Source organism: Ictalurus punctatus, chromosome 3 (genome assembly GCF_001660625.3).
Source record: "Ictalurus punctatus breed USDA103 chromosome 3, Coco_2.0, whole genome shotgun sequence".
In the NCBI taxonomy this organism is placed as follows: Eukaryota; Metazoa; Chordata; class Actinopteri; order Siluriformes; family Ictaluridae; genus Ictalurus; species Ictalurus punctatus.
Window position 1 is genome coordinate 9,906,295 of NC_030418.2, and position 15,065 is coordinate 9,921,359.

Below are 15,065 nucleotides of genomic sequence, written 5' to 3' on the forward strand. Positions count from 1 at the left end.
ATTAGATTGGACTGCACAAGGGCATCACTTTGTCTTTGTTCTAATTGACTACACAATGCAATAGCTGGAAGCAGTGCATCTTTACAACATCACGGCATGCAGTGTTGCAGAGGCTCTTTTCCATGTTATCTCCTGAGTTAGGATCCCGAAAGAGATCAAGACTGATCAGGACTGAGTTCATGTCACAAAAACTTGAAGTTTATGAATTATTGTGGTTTAAATGTATTCGCACCAGCATTGACCATCTGCAGACGGACGGGCTTGGTGAATGGTTAAATAGACCTTTAAAAATATGATTGATAAGTTTGTTCATAATGATGCCCTGATTTGGAATAAGTGGCTCGAGCCTCTGTTTGCAGTACAAGAGTTGGGGAAGTTGACTATGAAGTCAGGCAAACAGATAGAGGAAATGCACTTTAAATATACCATCTCAATCTCCTCAAACCATGGAGACAGGCGGTTTCTGTGACTCTGGCAATAGTGGTTCCCCACAATGAGCTTGGACTGGAGGTAAGTCTAAAATGTCCCATCCAGTTCACCCCGGTCACCTGTGGAGACCACCTCTGTCTTAAAGGGCACAGGTTGCCAGGTTTCAGGAGGAATTTTTATGTGTTTTCTCCTCTACCCAGTCACACCTAGCTCATAGAACACCACATGGAGGAGTCTCTAACTGTGGTTTTACAGAGCTGCTCATACCGGCTCCCTGAACACAATCAAAATGTGGTTCGGGATGAACTCAAGGCTATGCTCCACATGGGGTATTTAACTAAGGGGTATTGGTAGATTCCCTTGACTCCAATATCTCATGAAAAAATGGTGTTTTCCACTCTGTTAAGGTTACACCAGTTTCTAACCCTTCCATTTGGGTTATTTGGAGACCCAGCGATGTTTCAATGAATCGTAGACAGAATCGTCTGCCTGCACAATGCATATGTTGCTGCGTACTCTGATGACTTAATCATTTATAGTAATGTATGGCAGCGGCATTTGCAACATCTGAGGGCTGTCCTGATATCCATGAGATGGGTGGGACTAATAGAGAACCCAAAGAAGTGTGCATTTGGGCACTTGGGTCATGGGCAGGTGCGTCACCAATTTGCCAAATAAGTAGCGATTGCGGCCTGCCCGAGACCCAAGACCAAAAAGTGGTTGTGGCAGTTCCTGGTGCTGGCTGGCTACTATATAAGGTTTGTACCTAATTTTTTGGACATCACCAGCCTGTTGACCTAAAGAAGGGACACAAGATCCGGTCCGGTGGACAGAGCTTTGCGAGTGGGCAGGTGAAAGCAGTTTTGTGTGGGGGCCTGCTGTTGCATTCCCCTGACTTTTCTCTCCCATTTATTCTAGACTGTGAGAGAAACAAAGTACAGCACCATCATGTCTGGTTATTAAGTGGGTGGTCCTCACCCTCCAGTACTACTTACTGGGGCGCCCTTTCACCCTGTGTTCCGATTGTGCCCTGCTCCAATGGCGCCACCATATGAAGGATGCCAACACGCAGATCACTTGTTGGTATTTGCCATTTCAGCTATAGAGGCAGGTTAAACCAGCAGGTAACGAGTGATGATTCTCACCTGCGTGTAATTAGCGAAAGTTGATTTGTTTGTGTTTCTTTATGCTTATAGTTGTCTTCTGTGGAAGCCAGAAAGAGACAACCAGCACAGAGCCGTATGTGTGTGTGTTTTTTTTAATTATAATTTAATATGTTGAAAAGTGAAAGTAAAGTTGCAAATAAAGCCCTTTTGATTTGTTCCAATCCTGCAACTCACTTCCTCATTCTCGAACCTCTATTAAGTGTCACACTGTGGTATACCAGGTGGTTTCTAGGATGTTACTAAGCAGTTACTGTGGTATCACAGATGGTTGCTAGGGTCTTGTTAGGTGCTTGCCTGGGTGAAGCTAAATAGTTGCTATGGTAAAGGCTGGTTTGTTTGGGTGTTGCTCTGTTCTTGTTGTGGTATCCCAGGTGGTTGCACGTGTGTCTTTAATGGTTGCTTTGATTATGTAGGTGGTTGCTAGGTTGATAAGTGATTCCTATGCCATTCCATGTGCTTACCAGGAGTTTGCTAGGTGGTTGGTATGGTTCTATGGTTCCCATGTTGTTTCTAGGTTGTAACTACGTGGTTGCAATGGAATCTCCTAAAATCAGTTGAAAGCAGCATCTGAACATCCCATAATAAGATCAGTATGATGGCTCTGTCAGGACAACATCATAATAAAATGAAGATTATGAAGAACATATTGGCCCTATCAAGCCAACATTAGCAATTTTATGAAAAGTTTAATATACAACAATGCTTTATTTGTATTAATATACAAGGCAGCATACCTTGGCATTCATTCCATCCTCTGGCAAGATTGATTCTTTTGGTCTTGGAGGAAATGGACAACTTGGCACACGTTATACCTGCAACAGGATAAGTCCTGCTCCAGTAAAAGGCCAATGGAGAGCTCACAATGACCCCACACCAATAGATTCTGGTCAGTGCACATATACCTGTTGACTCAGAACTTATTGCTGATCTTTATGCGGTGACAAGCGTGTTAAAATGCTATGTCTCCACCATCAGCCTGATGGTGTCCACCACCATCGCTTTTCATATATTGAAAGTTTACTATTAAATTATATAAACCCCCCCCCCCTTTTTTTTAAATTGTTTTTTTTATTATTTATTTATTTTTTTAACATTACTTATCTAGTCTATTAGACCTACCCAAGGTCCTAAATTTCTGCTTTATCCCAGCAATCAGCACAGCTGTATTAGTTATTCAGTATCATTAATGGAATTTTTATGGTAATTGGAAATTCTGCATGCAATTCAGAAACAAGAAATTCTTTGACTTTTTGCAGTAAGTTGTGTCTTTCGTTATGTATGTTTTGATGTATTCCATGTCTGTTATGTTGTTTTAGATGTACTATATTAAATTTCAATTAATTATTTACAGTTACTAGAAGTATTAACATGACCTTTATCCTTAAAAAAAAAAAAAAAATCGTTGTCCGTATTGCTTGTTTAAGATGCTGAGCAGTTCTACTGTGTGAAGCGGATTTATGCTGGTGGAGACCAGAGCTTTGCTCATTGCCACTTTCCTCAGGTAGGAGAATATTGAAGATTTGCAATGCAGTGATTAATGTATTCATACAGTCATTAGAAAAAGAAAGTACACCCTCCTTCATTAAGTACATCCTATAATTCAGTAACATTTAGAATCACCTTTACCAACAATGGCTTGAAATAAACATTTTCTGTAGGAGTTTAGCAGTCACTTAATTTTGGAGAAGTTTTGGCCCACCCTTCTTTACAACACTGGTTCAATTCATATATATTTTTTAGGGCATTCGTTTATGCAAAGTTCTCTGGTGATGTCGCTACAGCATCTCTATGGGGTTGAGGTCTGGACTTTGACTTGGCAATTCCAACAACTTGATTTATTCTTCTTTAGCCATTCAGATATCAATTTTCTGGTGTGATTAGGATCATTTGTCCTGGTGCATGACCCAACTTTGGCCCAGATTAAGCTGATGATCTAATTTGTCTCAACAATATTCTGGTATAAATTGGAGGTCATCGCTGTCTTAAGACTGAAATTTTCCCAGGTCCTGTGGCTACATAACAGTCCCAAATCACCCCTACACCACCATGCTTGACAGTTGGTATGAGGTGTTTGTGGTGATGCACTGTATTTGGTTTTCACCAAACATGGCACTACAATATTGGAGAGAAGAGTTTTTTTTCCTAGCCATCCTTCCATGAAAGTCATACTTGTTGAGTCTTTTTCTGATTGTACTGGCACAAACATAAACTTTTAATGTGCTTACAGAGGTCTTTAGGTCATATGAAGTACTACTTGGGTTTTCCTTTGCATCTCTGAGCATTAAACAGACTGACCATGGTCTGAATGTGCTGGAATGGCCACTCATGGGAAGATTGGCTACTGTCTTGAAGGCTCTCCATTTGCGTAACAATCCTTCTGACTGTAGAATGGTGAATTGTTTGCAGATGGCCTTATAAGCCTTCCAGATTTATGGTATACTTTTGCTATACACTGAAGCCATTTGGGTCTAGATCAAAAGATGATTGAGACAATAGTTCAGAATTTCAACTTTCATTCCCTGATCTTTGTCTAGATTTTATTGACTTTGTTGGGTTTTCTTGTCCTTATAGACAGACAAGAATTTGGAACAAACATATGCTCAATCTCCTAGCACAAATACCATAAAGACATGCACAAAACAAAATTAAATGAATAAATGCAAATAATAACATGTACATACACACCTAAATAGAAAAGAAAAAATTAAGAGCTAAGGTCCCATTTCCTTCCCTTAAAGTAGTGTAGATATGTCATTCCATTCTTTCCATCACACAGGGGATCCACCTATTAACAATCTCGGATTGGCCCAGATGGCAGAAGAAGGGCTTTAAAAATGATTAACACCCTATGATACGGGAACCTTTCTCCCAGATTTTTTGGAGATGGGAAATACTGGGATGATTAAGCACTGGTATGAGTAACTTTATCAGTAGGGATACAAACGGTATGGATGGGCAAAGTGATTTTTCCATAGGTAGCCATGGTGGAGCTTGCTCAGGAGGTAGGATCCATATGCCTCAAACTAAAAGCACAGTGATGGAGAAAACTTGGGGAGGCCTATTACCACCGCTAAGGTTTCCAACGCCAAACAGAAAAATGAAGGGGAAAGTGGGCAACCCTGACGCATTCCACAGCCTAATTTGAAACCCGGAGAGATAATGCCATTAGTTTGAACAGCAGCCTCTGGATGTTTGTTTAGAAGCTTCACCTAATTTACAAATATTTGACCAACTCCAAAGGATTTTAATGTTGCAAACAGATAAGGCAAATTGACACAATCAAATACCTTCTTGGCATCAAATGACACAGCAGCTGTTTGATAGCTGTTGTTTCTTGCTGCCCACATTACATTAAAGGGTAATGAAACCTCCCTCTTTCAGCTCAAGTCTACCTCTCAATGTTTTTGAACAGTGCAGCTTAAATGGGTGTGGATGGCTGTGCGAAGAATGGAGGGGGAGTGGGCATGGTAGGGAAAGGCATGGGAGGAAGAGGGGGTGAGCCTTCAGAACACACAATAAAGATGTATAGTGACAAAGTTTGCAGATGAGGCAGAGGACTTCTCTCCTCCTGAATCCCCAGGGCTAAATGGAGACACAATAGATTGTGCAGGTCCTCTGCCCTATCAATTTGAACCATTAGCCCCTGGCGTGACTATGGTGGAAAACATAAAACAAAACCAGCGGCAATGCGGATAGGAGAAGTGTCAGAATGGTAGATAGCTAATAGGCCTGAGCTTTTCACAAATAAAAATTGTTGCGGCCTGACCTAGACCGGGTCGTAATATACAATAAAATAAAGGGGGTAAAAAAGGGTTGGCGAGACCAGGATTGCGTTTGCTTTGCTTTTTTTTTTTTTATTCTCTAAACTTAACACCTTTTATATATCTAGTGGTTTTCCCTTCAGAAGCTGGCCAGGCCAAAATAATAAACAAAAATACCCTCTAACTGTGTAGAAAGAAAACTAACTAAACTACAAGAGAAGAAAAGAAAAATACACCATCTTCCTTCACTCCCTAACTTACCCAAAACCAGGAGAAAAGAAGAATCAACATAAACGGCGCCGTCTTCCTACTAACCACTCTTAACCATGCACTATTCACAGAGGCGACTATTAGTGTGTTAATTAACAAAATAATATATACATATCCTTCTCAATAGTGCTCTAATTCAACTGATGACAGTTAACATTATGAGAAACGAAGCTAACAGGGTGACATGAGCCATGAGCATCTTCCTGAATCAAGACAGCACCGGCGCCAGTACCACTACCACTGGCATCTACTTTAAGTTTGAAAGGCTTCGCAAAAGATGGAGCAGAAAGAACAGGTGCACTACATAACATCTTAACAGCTTCAAAAGCAGCCTTACAGCTAGAAGACCACACAAAAGAAACTGAGTTACGAAGGAGATTTGTGAGAGGCAACACAACATCCGAAAAGTTCTTACAAAAACTCCTATAGTACCCAGCCATCCCAAGAAAGTGTTGAAGATCTCTTTTAGTCTTGGGCGCAGGATAAGTGGCAATGGACTTAATTTTAGCATCCAGTGGGCGAACAGTACCATGTCCAACCTGTTTACCGAGGTAGGTTACGGTGGCATGACCAAACTCACATTTTGTGACGTTCAGAGTGAGAGAGGCTGTCTGGAGACGAGCAAACACATGGGCTAACACACAAATATGACTATCATAGGTGTCTGTAAAAATGACCACATCATCGAGGTAGGCTTCAGAATTATCTACATCTCCCAATACCTGTGCCATTAGCCGCTGAAATGTAGATGAGCATTTTTTTCAGACCAAAAGCCATGACCGTATATTGGAGGAGCCTGTCTAGTGTAGCGAAAGCAAAAATCTCAGATGCACATGGGGTGAGTGGAACCTGCCAGTAACCCTTTTTGAAGATCCCGTTTTGTGAAAAAATTTGCATTACCGATTCAGTCAACACAATCTCCCGTTGTTGGGAGGAGAAATGAGTCCGCTTTAGTTAAAGCATTGACTTTTCTATAATCTGTGCAGAACCTATAGCTTTTGTCAGGCTTTGGAACTAGCAGGCAGGGCGAGCACCAGGGACTACAGTTAGGCACAGCAAGACCGTTCTCAAGCAAGTAGTTTGTTTCTTCCTTCATAATGGCACGTTTAGTGTGATTAACCCTATAAGCATTTTGTTTAACTGGAGCATTATTACCAACATCAATGTCATGTCTGAGGACAGTAGTATGAGAAGGGGTATTTAAAAAAAAAAAAGGGGGGGGGGGGGGGATGGATATTTCCTTAAAAGACTTATTAAAACACCCTGGGCTGGCTCTGACAAGTGCGCGAGTTTAGACTGGATATTTGCCAGCCATTCAGAGTTTGGTAACTGAGCACAGGGAAAACAAGCCCTACCTAAACTGAGACCATCCACCTCAGGAGAATATTCTGATGGTGGAATGCTCATAGAGGCAGCAGCTACTGATGTCACAACAGGAACTGAAGAGTTAACATCTGTGGTAGCACAAGAGATATAAGGCTTGGGCATATTCACATGGCACACACAAGACTTTTGTTTCCGGTCAGGGGTTTTCACAACATGGTCTGTATCACTCAAATTAGACTCAATAACATAATGAAGACTCTTCCCTTCAACGCAGACTCTCACTCGACGGCCTGTGAAGCTTTAAGCGGTTTAATTAGCTCAAAAGGCAAGTAAAACTGTTATGGTTAAAAATTGGACACATACCTCATTTGGGATGGAAAAGTCCTCGGGACTTAATACTGCATCATTGTGTAGACGCAAAATGCTTTCATGAGCAAGTCCGAAGTCCACCTTTCTCCAATTATCATAGCTCTCCAAAATAAATACACTTGAACTCTTACACCAATGAACCAAACACCTGTGACCCATTTGAATGCCTCTCTCATCTACTACATCTGCAGGAAAGCTCCACGTGCTGTCATGAATAATTAAGAGGCAGCATCTTCTCATCGGGTAAGAACACGTAGGCTCATGAATGATTTGAGACACCAATACCTCATCAAAGTACTATAGTACATTGCCACGTTACTGCCTATGACTGAGATTTTAAACCAGGAAGACAAAAATAGTGGAAAAAAGCTCAATTTACCAGCTTTCTCCTTCAATTAAAATTAACAGATGCTTCGATTGTCTTTTAAGATGTGCGAAACGAACATCTCTGTTAAAATCTCAGAAAATGTAGTTTAGTGTTTCATGATGCATTAACACATCTAGATGTAAATATCAGGAAATAAAAGCTGAAATTATCTACCATCTCATTCATCTTTTGATCATAAACTTAAATGTCTTTAGTGTATAACAAAAGAAATTATTGTGCATGCCATTCCAATACTTTCAGAAGGGACTGTATAATGTAGATATAATATTTTTTTATAATATATATTATTCTCATGAAATTATTAGTAATATGTTGCTCTCACCCTGTATAGTAGTATTTACATGCTTATACCCATTCTTGTTCCGTTTAATATTGTTCCACTTTTCTGCACATTCTGCTGGCTTTGCCATGCATACTTTTGTGAACACAAATATGAATTTGACAATTTAATTTGTCAAATTGCACACCAGTCAGGAAAGACAGATTATGGTTATGCATTCCATAAATATTTGGACACGGACAGTTATTTTTCTTCCGCTTTATACCACAATATATTGGAGTTGAAATTAATATGATGAATTTGAGCTCAAAGTGTATACTTTCAATTTTAATTTGAGGGTATTTACATCCTAATTGGGTAAAAAAAAAAAAAAAAAAAGTTGTAATTACATGTACCAATGACACCAACCCCCAACCTCTAACTTCTAATGAGGCCTTTGAGGGTTAACAGTGGTTTTATATTTTGTTCATACAGTACAAACTGTATTTACTCTGAAGTTGTCCTCTTCCCTTGATTGTTGACTTGATCTGGCCAACTGTTGTGAAAGTTTTTCTTACATGGTCTTATTAACAGCAACAGTTTCCACATGCAAATGCCACACTTGAAGTCAATTCCAGATATTTTATCTGCTCCTAGTGAAATAATGAGGGAATAACACACACCTGGCCATGGAACAGCTGGGCAGACAGTTGTCTAATTACTTTCTCCCTTAAAAACGAGGGACTAATTTATGAAAAGTGCTCTAATTCCTACACCGTTCACTTGACTCAAATTAAAGCTAAAATCTGCACTTTATTCTTAGTTATTATTTAAATTGTACTCCAATATACTTTGGAAGACAGCTAAGAAATATTTTTATGATGTATAACCTCGCAGAATGCAGAAATTCGCGTTTATTCATACCGCACTTTTCAGGGCACTTTCAAAACACAACAGAAAACATCAAAACTTGCAGCTTTCACTCGGTCAGATTCACGTTCATGCTTCTTGGTGTGCGCGGGCGTGTGTACCAAGCTCTGCCAAACAGTCTCTCTCTTGCTCGTGTCTATGGGAGATCCTGAATGCACAAAAAGACACACATAACCAAACTTGGGCTAATAAGTCACTGGTGAGAATCAACACGTGTTACCTGCTGGTTCGACCCGCCTCCTCTCAGTCCACAGCTGATGCTTAAGCATGCTCCTGCCGCCACAATTAATAATAATAATAATCATCACCAAATATTTATGGACCTGACTGTAACTTGGTGAATATATTTGGCTGGAAGGTGTGTAGATTTGCTTGAATTTGTGTTTGTTTGTTTTTTTGTTTGGTTTTTGTAAGAATGGCTCTCCCCCAGATGATCTGCGAATGCGACATTGTAATCAGCATGTCTTAAGCTTGAATGATGACCTCATACAAAAATGGCTGAGGCACGGTCATGGAAGACTCGCACCAGAAATGACAGTGTACAGTATACACAATATATTATAGCTGAAATCAGTACAGCTTTATTTTATACTAGCTTTATCTAGTTAATTCTGTGTTCATGTAATTTTATATTATATTTGAGTGTGTTGTCTAGTTTTCAAATGATTTACTTATTTCTGACATTTCTTATAGTGAGATTGATGATGTATTCTCCTCAGCAAGTTGTCTAAATGGGAGCTTTCTTTCTACAAGGTAATGTATGATTTTCTTAATGTGCAGAATAGTGCTATAATTTATTAGCTTCATTTAACCATAAATTTAGATATTTTTGGAAGAGATTTCTTAGTAATGGGTCAGTATTGATTTTGGGTCACTGATTAATTTTATAAGTCAACAGCAATGATTGTACCTCTGAATAGTGGCTGTTTAAGAGTATTATTTAAACTGATCAGCCATAACATTAAAACCACTGACAGGTGAAGTGAATAACATTGATTATCTCGTTACAATGGATATGTTAGGTGGGATATATTGGGCAGCAAGTGAACCAGTTCTTGAAGTTGATGTTTGAAGCATAAAAAAAGGAAAAGCATAAAGATCTGCACGAGACTGACAAGGGCCAAATTGTGACTGCAAGACGACTGGGTCAGAGTATCTCCAAAACAATGTTCCCAGTATGCAGTGGTTAGTACCTATAAAAAATAGTCCAAGGATGGTGAGAGGGTTATGGGTGCACAAGACTGCATGCACATGGGGAGTGAAGGCTAGCCCATCTGGTCCCACAGAAGAGCTACTGTAGCACAGATTACTAAAAAGGTTAATGCTGGCTATGATAGAAAGGTGTCAGAACACACAGTGCACAGCAGCTTGCTGCGTATGGGGCTGTGTAGCTGCAGACCGGTCAGAATGTCCATGCTGACCTGTGTCTACCCCCAAAGGGGCCTACAATGGGCACGTGAGCATCAGAACTGTACCATGAAGCAGTGGAAAAAGGTGGTCTGGTCTGATGAATATCATCATGAAGATGGCTGAGTGTGAGTGTGCGCATCGCTTACCTGGTGAAGAGATGGTACCAGAATGCAGTATGGGAAGAAGGCAAGCTGACGGAGGCAGTGTGAGGCTCTGGACAATGTTCTGCTGGGAAACCTTGGATCCTGTTATTCCTGTGCATAACTTTTCCATAACTAAGGCTTCAAAATGAAATGGAGAATTCAGATTATAAAACTCAAGCAGATTTGCCATTAACATATTAGTTGTACAAAGAAAGGACATTATAAGTAGTTATTCTATGCTGGAATATTCAGCTAACTATCCCAGTATTTATCTCATTTATCTAGGATAGTTGGTATAGGCTATGTAAAATTCTATTATAATTGATCTATAATTCCATTTCTGTTCATGTCAATTTTATGATACCCTGAACCACTGAATTAAATGTTTGGTATTGTGTAATGAATCATTTTCCAGTCATCCAGATCATTATCATACTAGCAGCAAATGTCCTGGGGTGGACATGAACATGGCTCGCCTCCTCTTCCACAGACTCATCCAGCCTGATTATCCACATATCTCACAACAAGTGAGTCTTTGACAAAACAGCCCACATAATTGGTCTGAATTTGCAAGATGTTCAGGAGAGCTTTTTTTCCATTCATTTTATAAATGTACCATCCACATGGACTTGATAGCTGTTTATTTCCCAAAAATGCAGATCACTTCCAGTTTGGAGAGGCATTTGATTCCCAACCTCTGCAGCTCTCCTCCAGACATCGAGGCACTGAGGCTCTACCTCATACTTCCAGAGTGTCCTCTGTTTAAAAACCCCAACACTTACATCACACTCACCATTCCCTTTGCCAAGGCAGTTATCCACCTCAGCAGTGCTCCCCTCAAAGTGCTTGGTAAGAATCATGCAATGTCAAGTTTTCATGTTGGGTGAGTCATGGGGACACCTTGTTATTTTTCTTACCACAAGTGATTGGACAAATTATATATTTCTGTAAAGCTGCTTTGGGATAATGTCCACTGTTAAAAGTGCTATACAAATGAAACTGAATTGAAATTAAAGTGATAAGAGAAGTAATTGTTTATAAAAACTTGCCAATCTTGCATTAAAGGTGTCAGATTTTTTAATATAGTCTAATTTTAATATCAAACCATTTCTCTTTGAATAGTGACATTGTTTAGTAATAGATTAACTGTATACTCATTATGCTTAACTGATTAGTAAAATACTACTTGAAATTTACAACAAGAAGAAAAAAAAAACAGGCATGTTGCTTATAATATGTTCAAATTTGCTGTTTATATGCTGTAAGCCACTGCTACAATAGGTGGCTCACTCTAAGATTACATTTTCCTCAATATATGGGATTAAAGCTCAGTTTACCTAATATGTAAACACAACAAGGCAAAATAATTACAGTCACATCAATAAACTAACATTATCATAAGTTAAATTAAAAGAAATAGGAGAAGATAGCCTGAAGGTCCTTTGAGAGGGGAGGTGGAAGATGGGTCTAACAAGGCAGACTACACAGAAATTACTGGAACGATTACTGACAGCAACACAAGAAGCCTTCAGACTTGCAGTTGTTGTTGGGAGATGATGACCACATTCAGAGGACCATGAGTCCACCAAAGAAAAGGGAAGTGTGAAGAAGTGGAACCCAAAGCTAGCGCAAAAGCCACAGAACTGAAGGGTGCACTGAAGGCAAGCAGTTGGTGGATGGAGAAATACAGACAGTGGAGAGCAACCCTCTGGCATTTGAGTGCAGAGTAGATACACCTAGCAGTCCCCTAATTGAGCTAGTCCAACAAACAGCAAGGAAAGAATCGAGCAAGAAAAATTTGATTAAGTGACCACAGGCAAACAAGGTGGCAGCACAGCAGTGGCAGGAAACTGTTCTTAGCAACATTCTGGAGCACTCAGTATGTGGCAGGGTGGACACCAAACTCATTGCATTTGGGGATATCCTGTATGAGGAGTGCAGGGAATAATTCTACAAGATTACTCACAAGTGTGGCATAGACCCAAGAGGAAAAGGATGGAGAAGGATGGAGGATCTGATAAAGTCCTTTGTTGAGTTGGGAATGTGTTCTGAATCATTATCGTGTTGCATGATAAAGTTCCTTTATGCCACCAACACGTTCCTATTGTTGGGGTGTAACAAACCTCTGTTTTTACCATGGAGGTTGGCTGCTCTGGCTTTGTCAGCATCTCAACATCCCGCTCAGGGACATTTTGAGGCAATGGACCAAGCAACCATGAAAAAGCTGGCAGAGCAGACCAAGGGAGTCAGTTTCTGGCTGTGGTTACAGGGGAAGGGCACGCTTCTCTGACAGCTCCAGAGAAGCTGGGGAAAGTCGACGGAAGAGGAAAGAGTGGGACTGAAGGTGGTGTGGGAGGAGGTGAAGCAGAAGCCTGGCAGCCAATGTAGGGCACAGTGGATTCACAAGCACAGAAAGAAAGAAGAGAAAGAAAGATGGAGCCAGTTTTTTCAAGAATCCCTTCAAACATGCCTGACAGTTGCTGGAGTACAAGAAGTGTGGGAAGCTGGAAACCACCAATGAGGAACTTGAGCAGCATTTCAGAGGGCAAAACAACAATATATTTTTAAAAAAAAACAAAAAAACAAGGAAATCCTCAGCACCAGGCCCAAATGGAATGCTCCTCAAGCACACTCCTCAAGAATTGTCCTTGTGTTCTAATGATCTTGTGGATTCTCATGAGAACTGCAGTGAGGATCCAGCACATTCCATCGTAATGGCAAAGGGTTGTAGCGGTCTTTATACCTAAGGCGCAAAACACCAGTAACATCAACCAGTTCAGGAGTATAGCACATCAAGAGAAAAATATTGTAATCTGTCATGGCCAAGGGGATGACCAAGCTATCTCATGGGCAGTACGTACATTGACACCAGCTGTCAAAAGGTGGGTGTACCAGGCTTCTCAGGCTGTGTTGAGCATCCAAAGTGTGAAGGGTGAGCTCCATGATGTGTGGCTGGAGCTTGTGAATGCCTACAGATTGGTCCCTCACCAGCTCATTGACTTCGCCCTGGAATTCATTTACATACCCAACTGCATCAAGACCCTTGTGTCCAACAAATTTAGGGACCAAACGTGTTTGGCCAATCAGTACTTCATCACAGGCTGGCAACAGCTGCAATTAGGAATTGCCATGGTATCTTGGCATCCTTTGAGATGTTCTTTATTGATGCAAGGCAGATGGTCAGAGCTACAGTCAGGGTAGAGTCTGCCTCCCTAAAAAGCTACAGTCGTCTCTGAAGCTATCGGAACAGCAAGGCCAATTCATTGTTTGAGATCAAAAAATGGATATGAGATGAGAGTTTAGGATTTCAGCTTTTATTTCCTGCTATTTACATCTAGATGTGTTAAACAACATAAAACACAGACTCAACATGGAAAATACATGTATCAAACCACCCAATTTTAAGGTGAGCAAAAGTATAGGAACAGCTCAGTCTTGAAGTTGTGTAAATAACACTTAATATTTGGTTGCATATCCCTTGCTTGCAATAACTGTATCAAACCTATGACTCATTGACATCATCAAATTGTTGGTTTCTTCTTTTGTGATGCTTTTCCAAGTTTTTACAGCAGCCTCTTTCAGTTGTTGTTTGTTTCAGGGGTTTCTGCCTTCAGTCTCCTCTTGAAATAGATGCTCAATTGGGTTAAAGTCTGGTGATTGCGTCAAAAGCTTCCACTTTTTCCCCCTGATAAAGTCCTTTGTTGAGTTGGCAGTGTGTTTTGAATCCTTTTGTTGCTGCATGATAAATTAATTTTATGCCACCAACACATCCCTATTGTTGGGGTGCAACAAACCTCTATTTTTACCATGGTGGTTGGCTGCTCTGGCTTTGTCCATGTTTCAGCATCCCGCTTAGGGACATGGGAGTTATTGAGGCAATGCACTGAGCAACCATGAAAGAGCTAGCAGAGCAGACCAAGGGAGCCAATTTCTGGCTGTGGTTACAGGGGAAGGACAAGAATTGGTGGAACAGGCAACCAAGCGTAGCAGGGCATTGATAAAAGATCTCCCTGCCATTGTTCCACCAACAGGAGCTGTACTGGGGTAAAATGGGCAAAACATAGAAGAATGGTCATCCCTAGCTGATGACCCATCAATTTTCCCAAAGGCATTACTGGAGGTGCGACAGGCAGCAATGACTGTAAGGATTAACACATACAATGGATATAAAAAGTTTACACACTCATGTTAAAATGACAAGTTTTTATAATTGGAAAAATATTTAAGCAAGATAAATCATGTCAGAACTTTTTCCACCATCAATGTGAAATTACAACATGTAAAAATTAATTGAAAAACAACCAAAAACATTTTAGGGAAGAATAAACTTATAATAACCCGGTTGCATAAGTGTGCACACTCTTTTGTAATTGGGGATGTGGCTGTGTTCAGAATGAACCACTCATGTTCAATGTCATGTTAAAAAAGAATCATATGTGTTATCCATTTAGTTATTCTGATTAACCCAAAATAAAGACCAGCTGTTTCTTTTTTTCTTGATCTCATCTTTGTTTTATATGACTGCTGATGCCATGGTCCGCAAAGAGCTTACAACGCATGTATGTTGTCTCACTTGTCAAAAGGTATCAATCAGTAGAGGGGTATAAAAGAATT

The 15,065-nt window shown here is 40.3% G+C and overlaps 1 protein-coding gene across 6 annotated transcripts in view; it reads left to right on the top strand.

Moving 5' to 3' along the window:
* Window positions 1-15,065, top strand: part of herc4 (HECT and RLD domain containing E3 ubiquitin protein ligase 4) — an 81,299-nt gene that overhangs the window by 30,647 nt on the left and 35,587 nt on the right. For 4 of the 6 annotated variants that reach the window (XR_008396266.1, XM_053679564.1, XM_053679565.1 and 1 more), the window contains exons 8-13: window positions 2,325-2,481; window positions 3,020-3,096; window positions 9,313-9,437; window positions 9,592-9,651; window positions 10,867-10,978; window positions 11,111-11,300. Coding sequence is in view for 4 of the 6 variants with exons in the window: in XM_053679564.1 (XP_053535539.1) it covers window positions 2,325-2,481; window positions 3,020-3,096; window positions 9,313-9,437; window positions 9,592-9,651; window positions 10,867-10,978; window positions 11,111-11,300 (721 nt within the window). In the remaining 2 variants the exon portion in view is untranslated. Of the gene's footprint in view, window positions 1-2,324; window positions 2,482-3,019; window positions 3,097-9,312; window positions 9,438-9,591; window positions 9,652-10,337; window positions 10,565-10,866; window positions 10,979-11,110; window positions 11,301-15,065 lie in introns of those variants that run through there. The other 2 variants (XR_008396267.1, XM_017463660.3) reach the window with 2 other exon arrangements.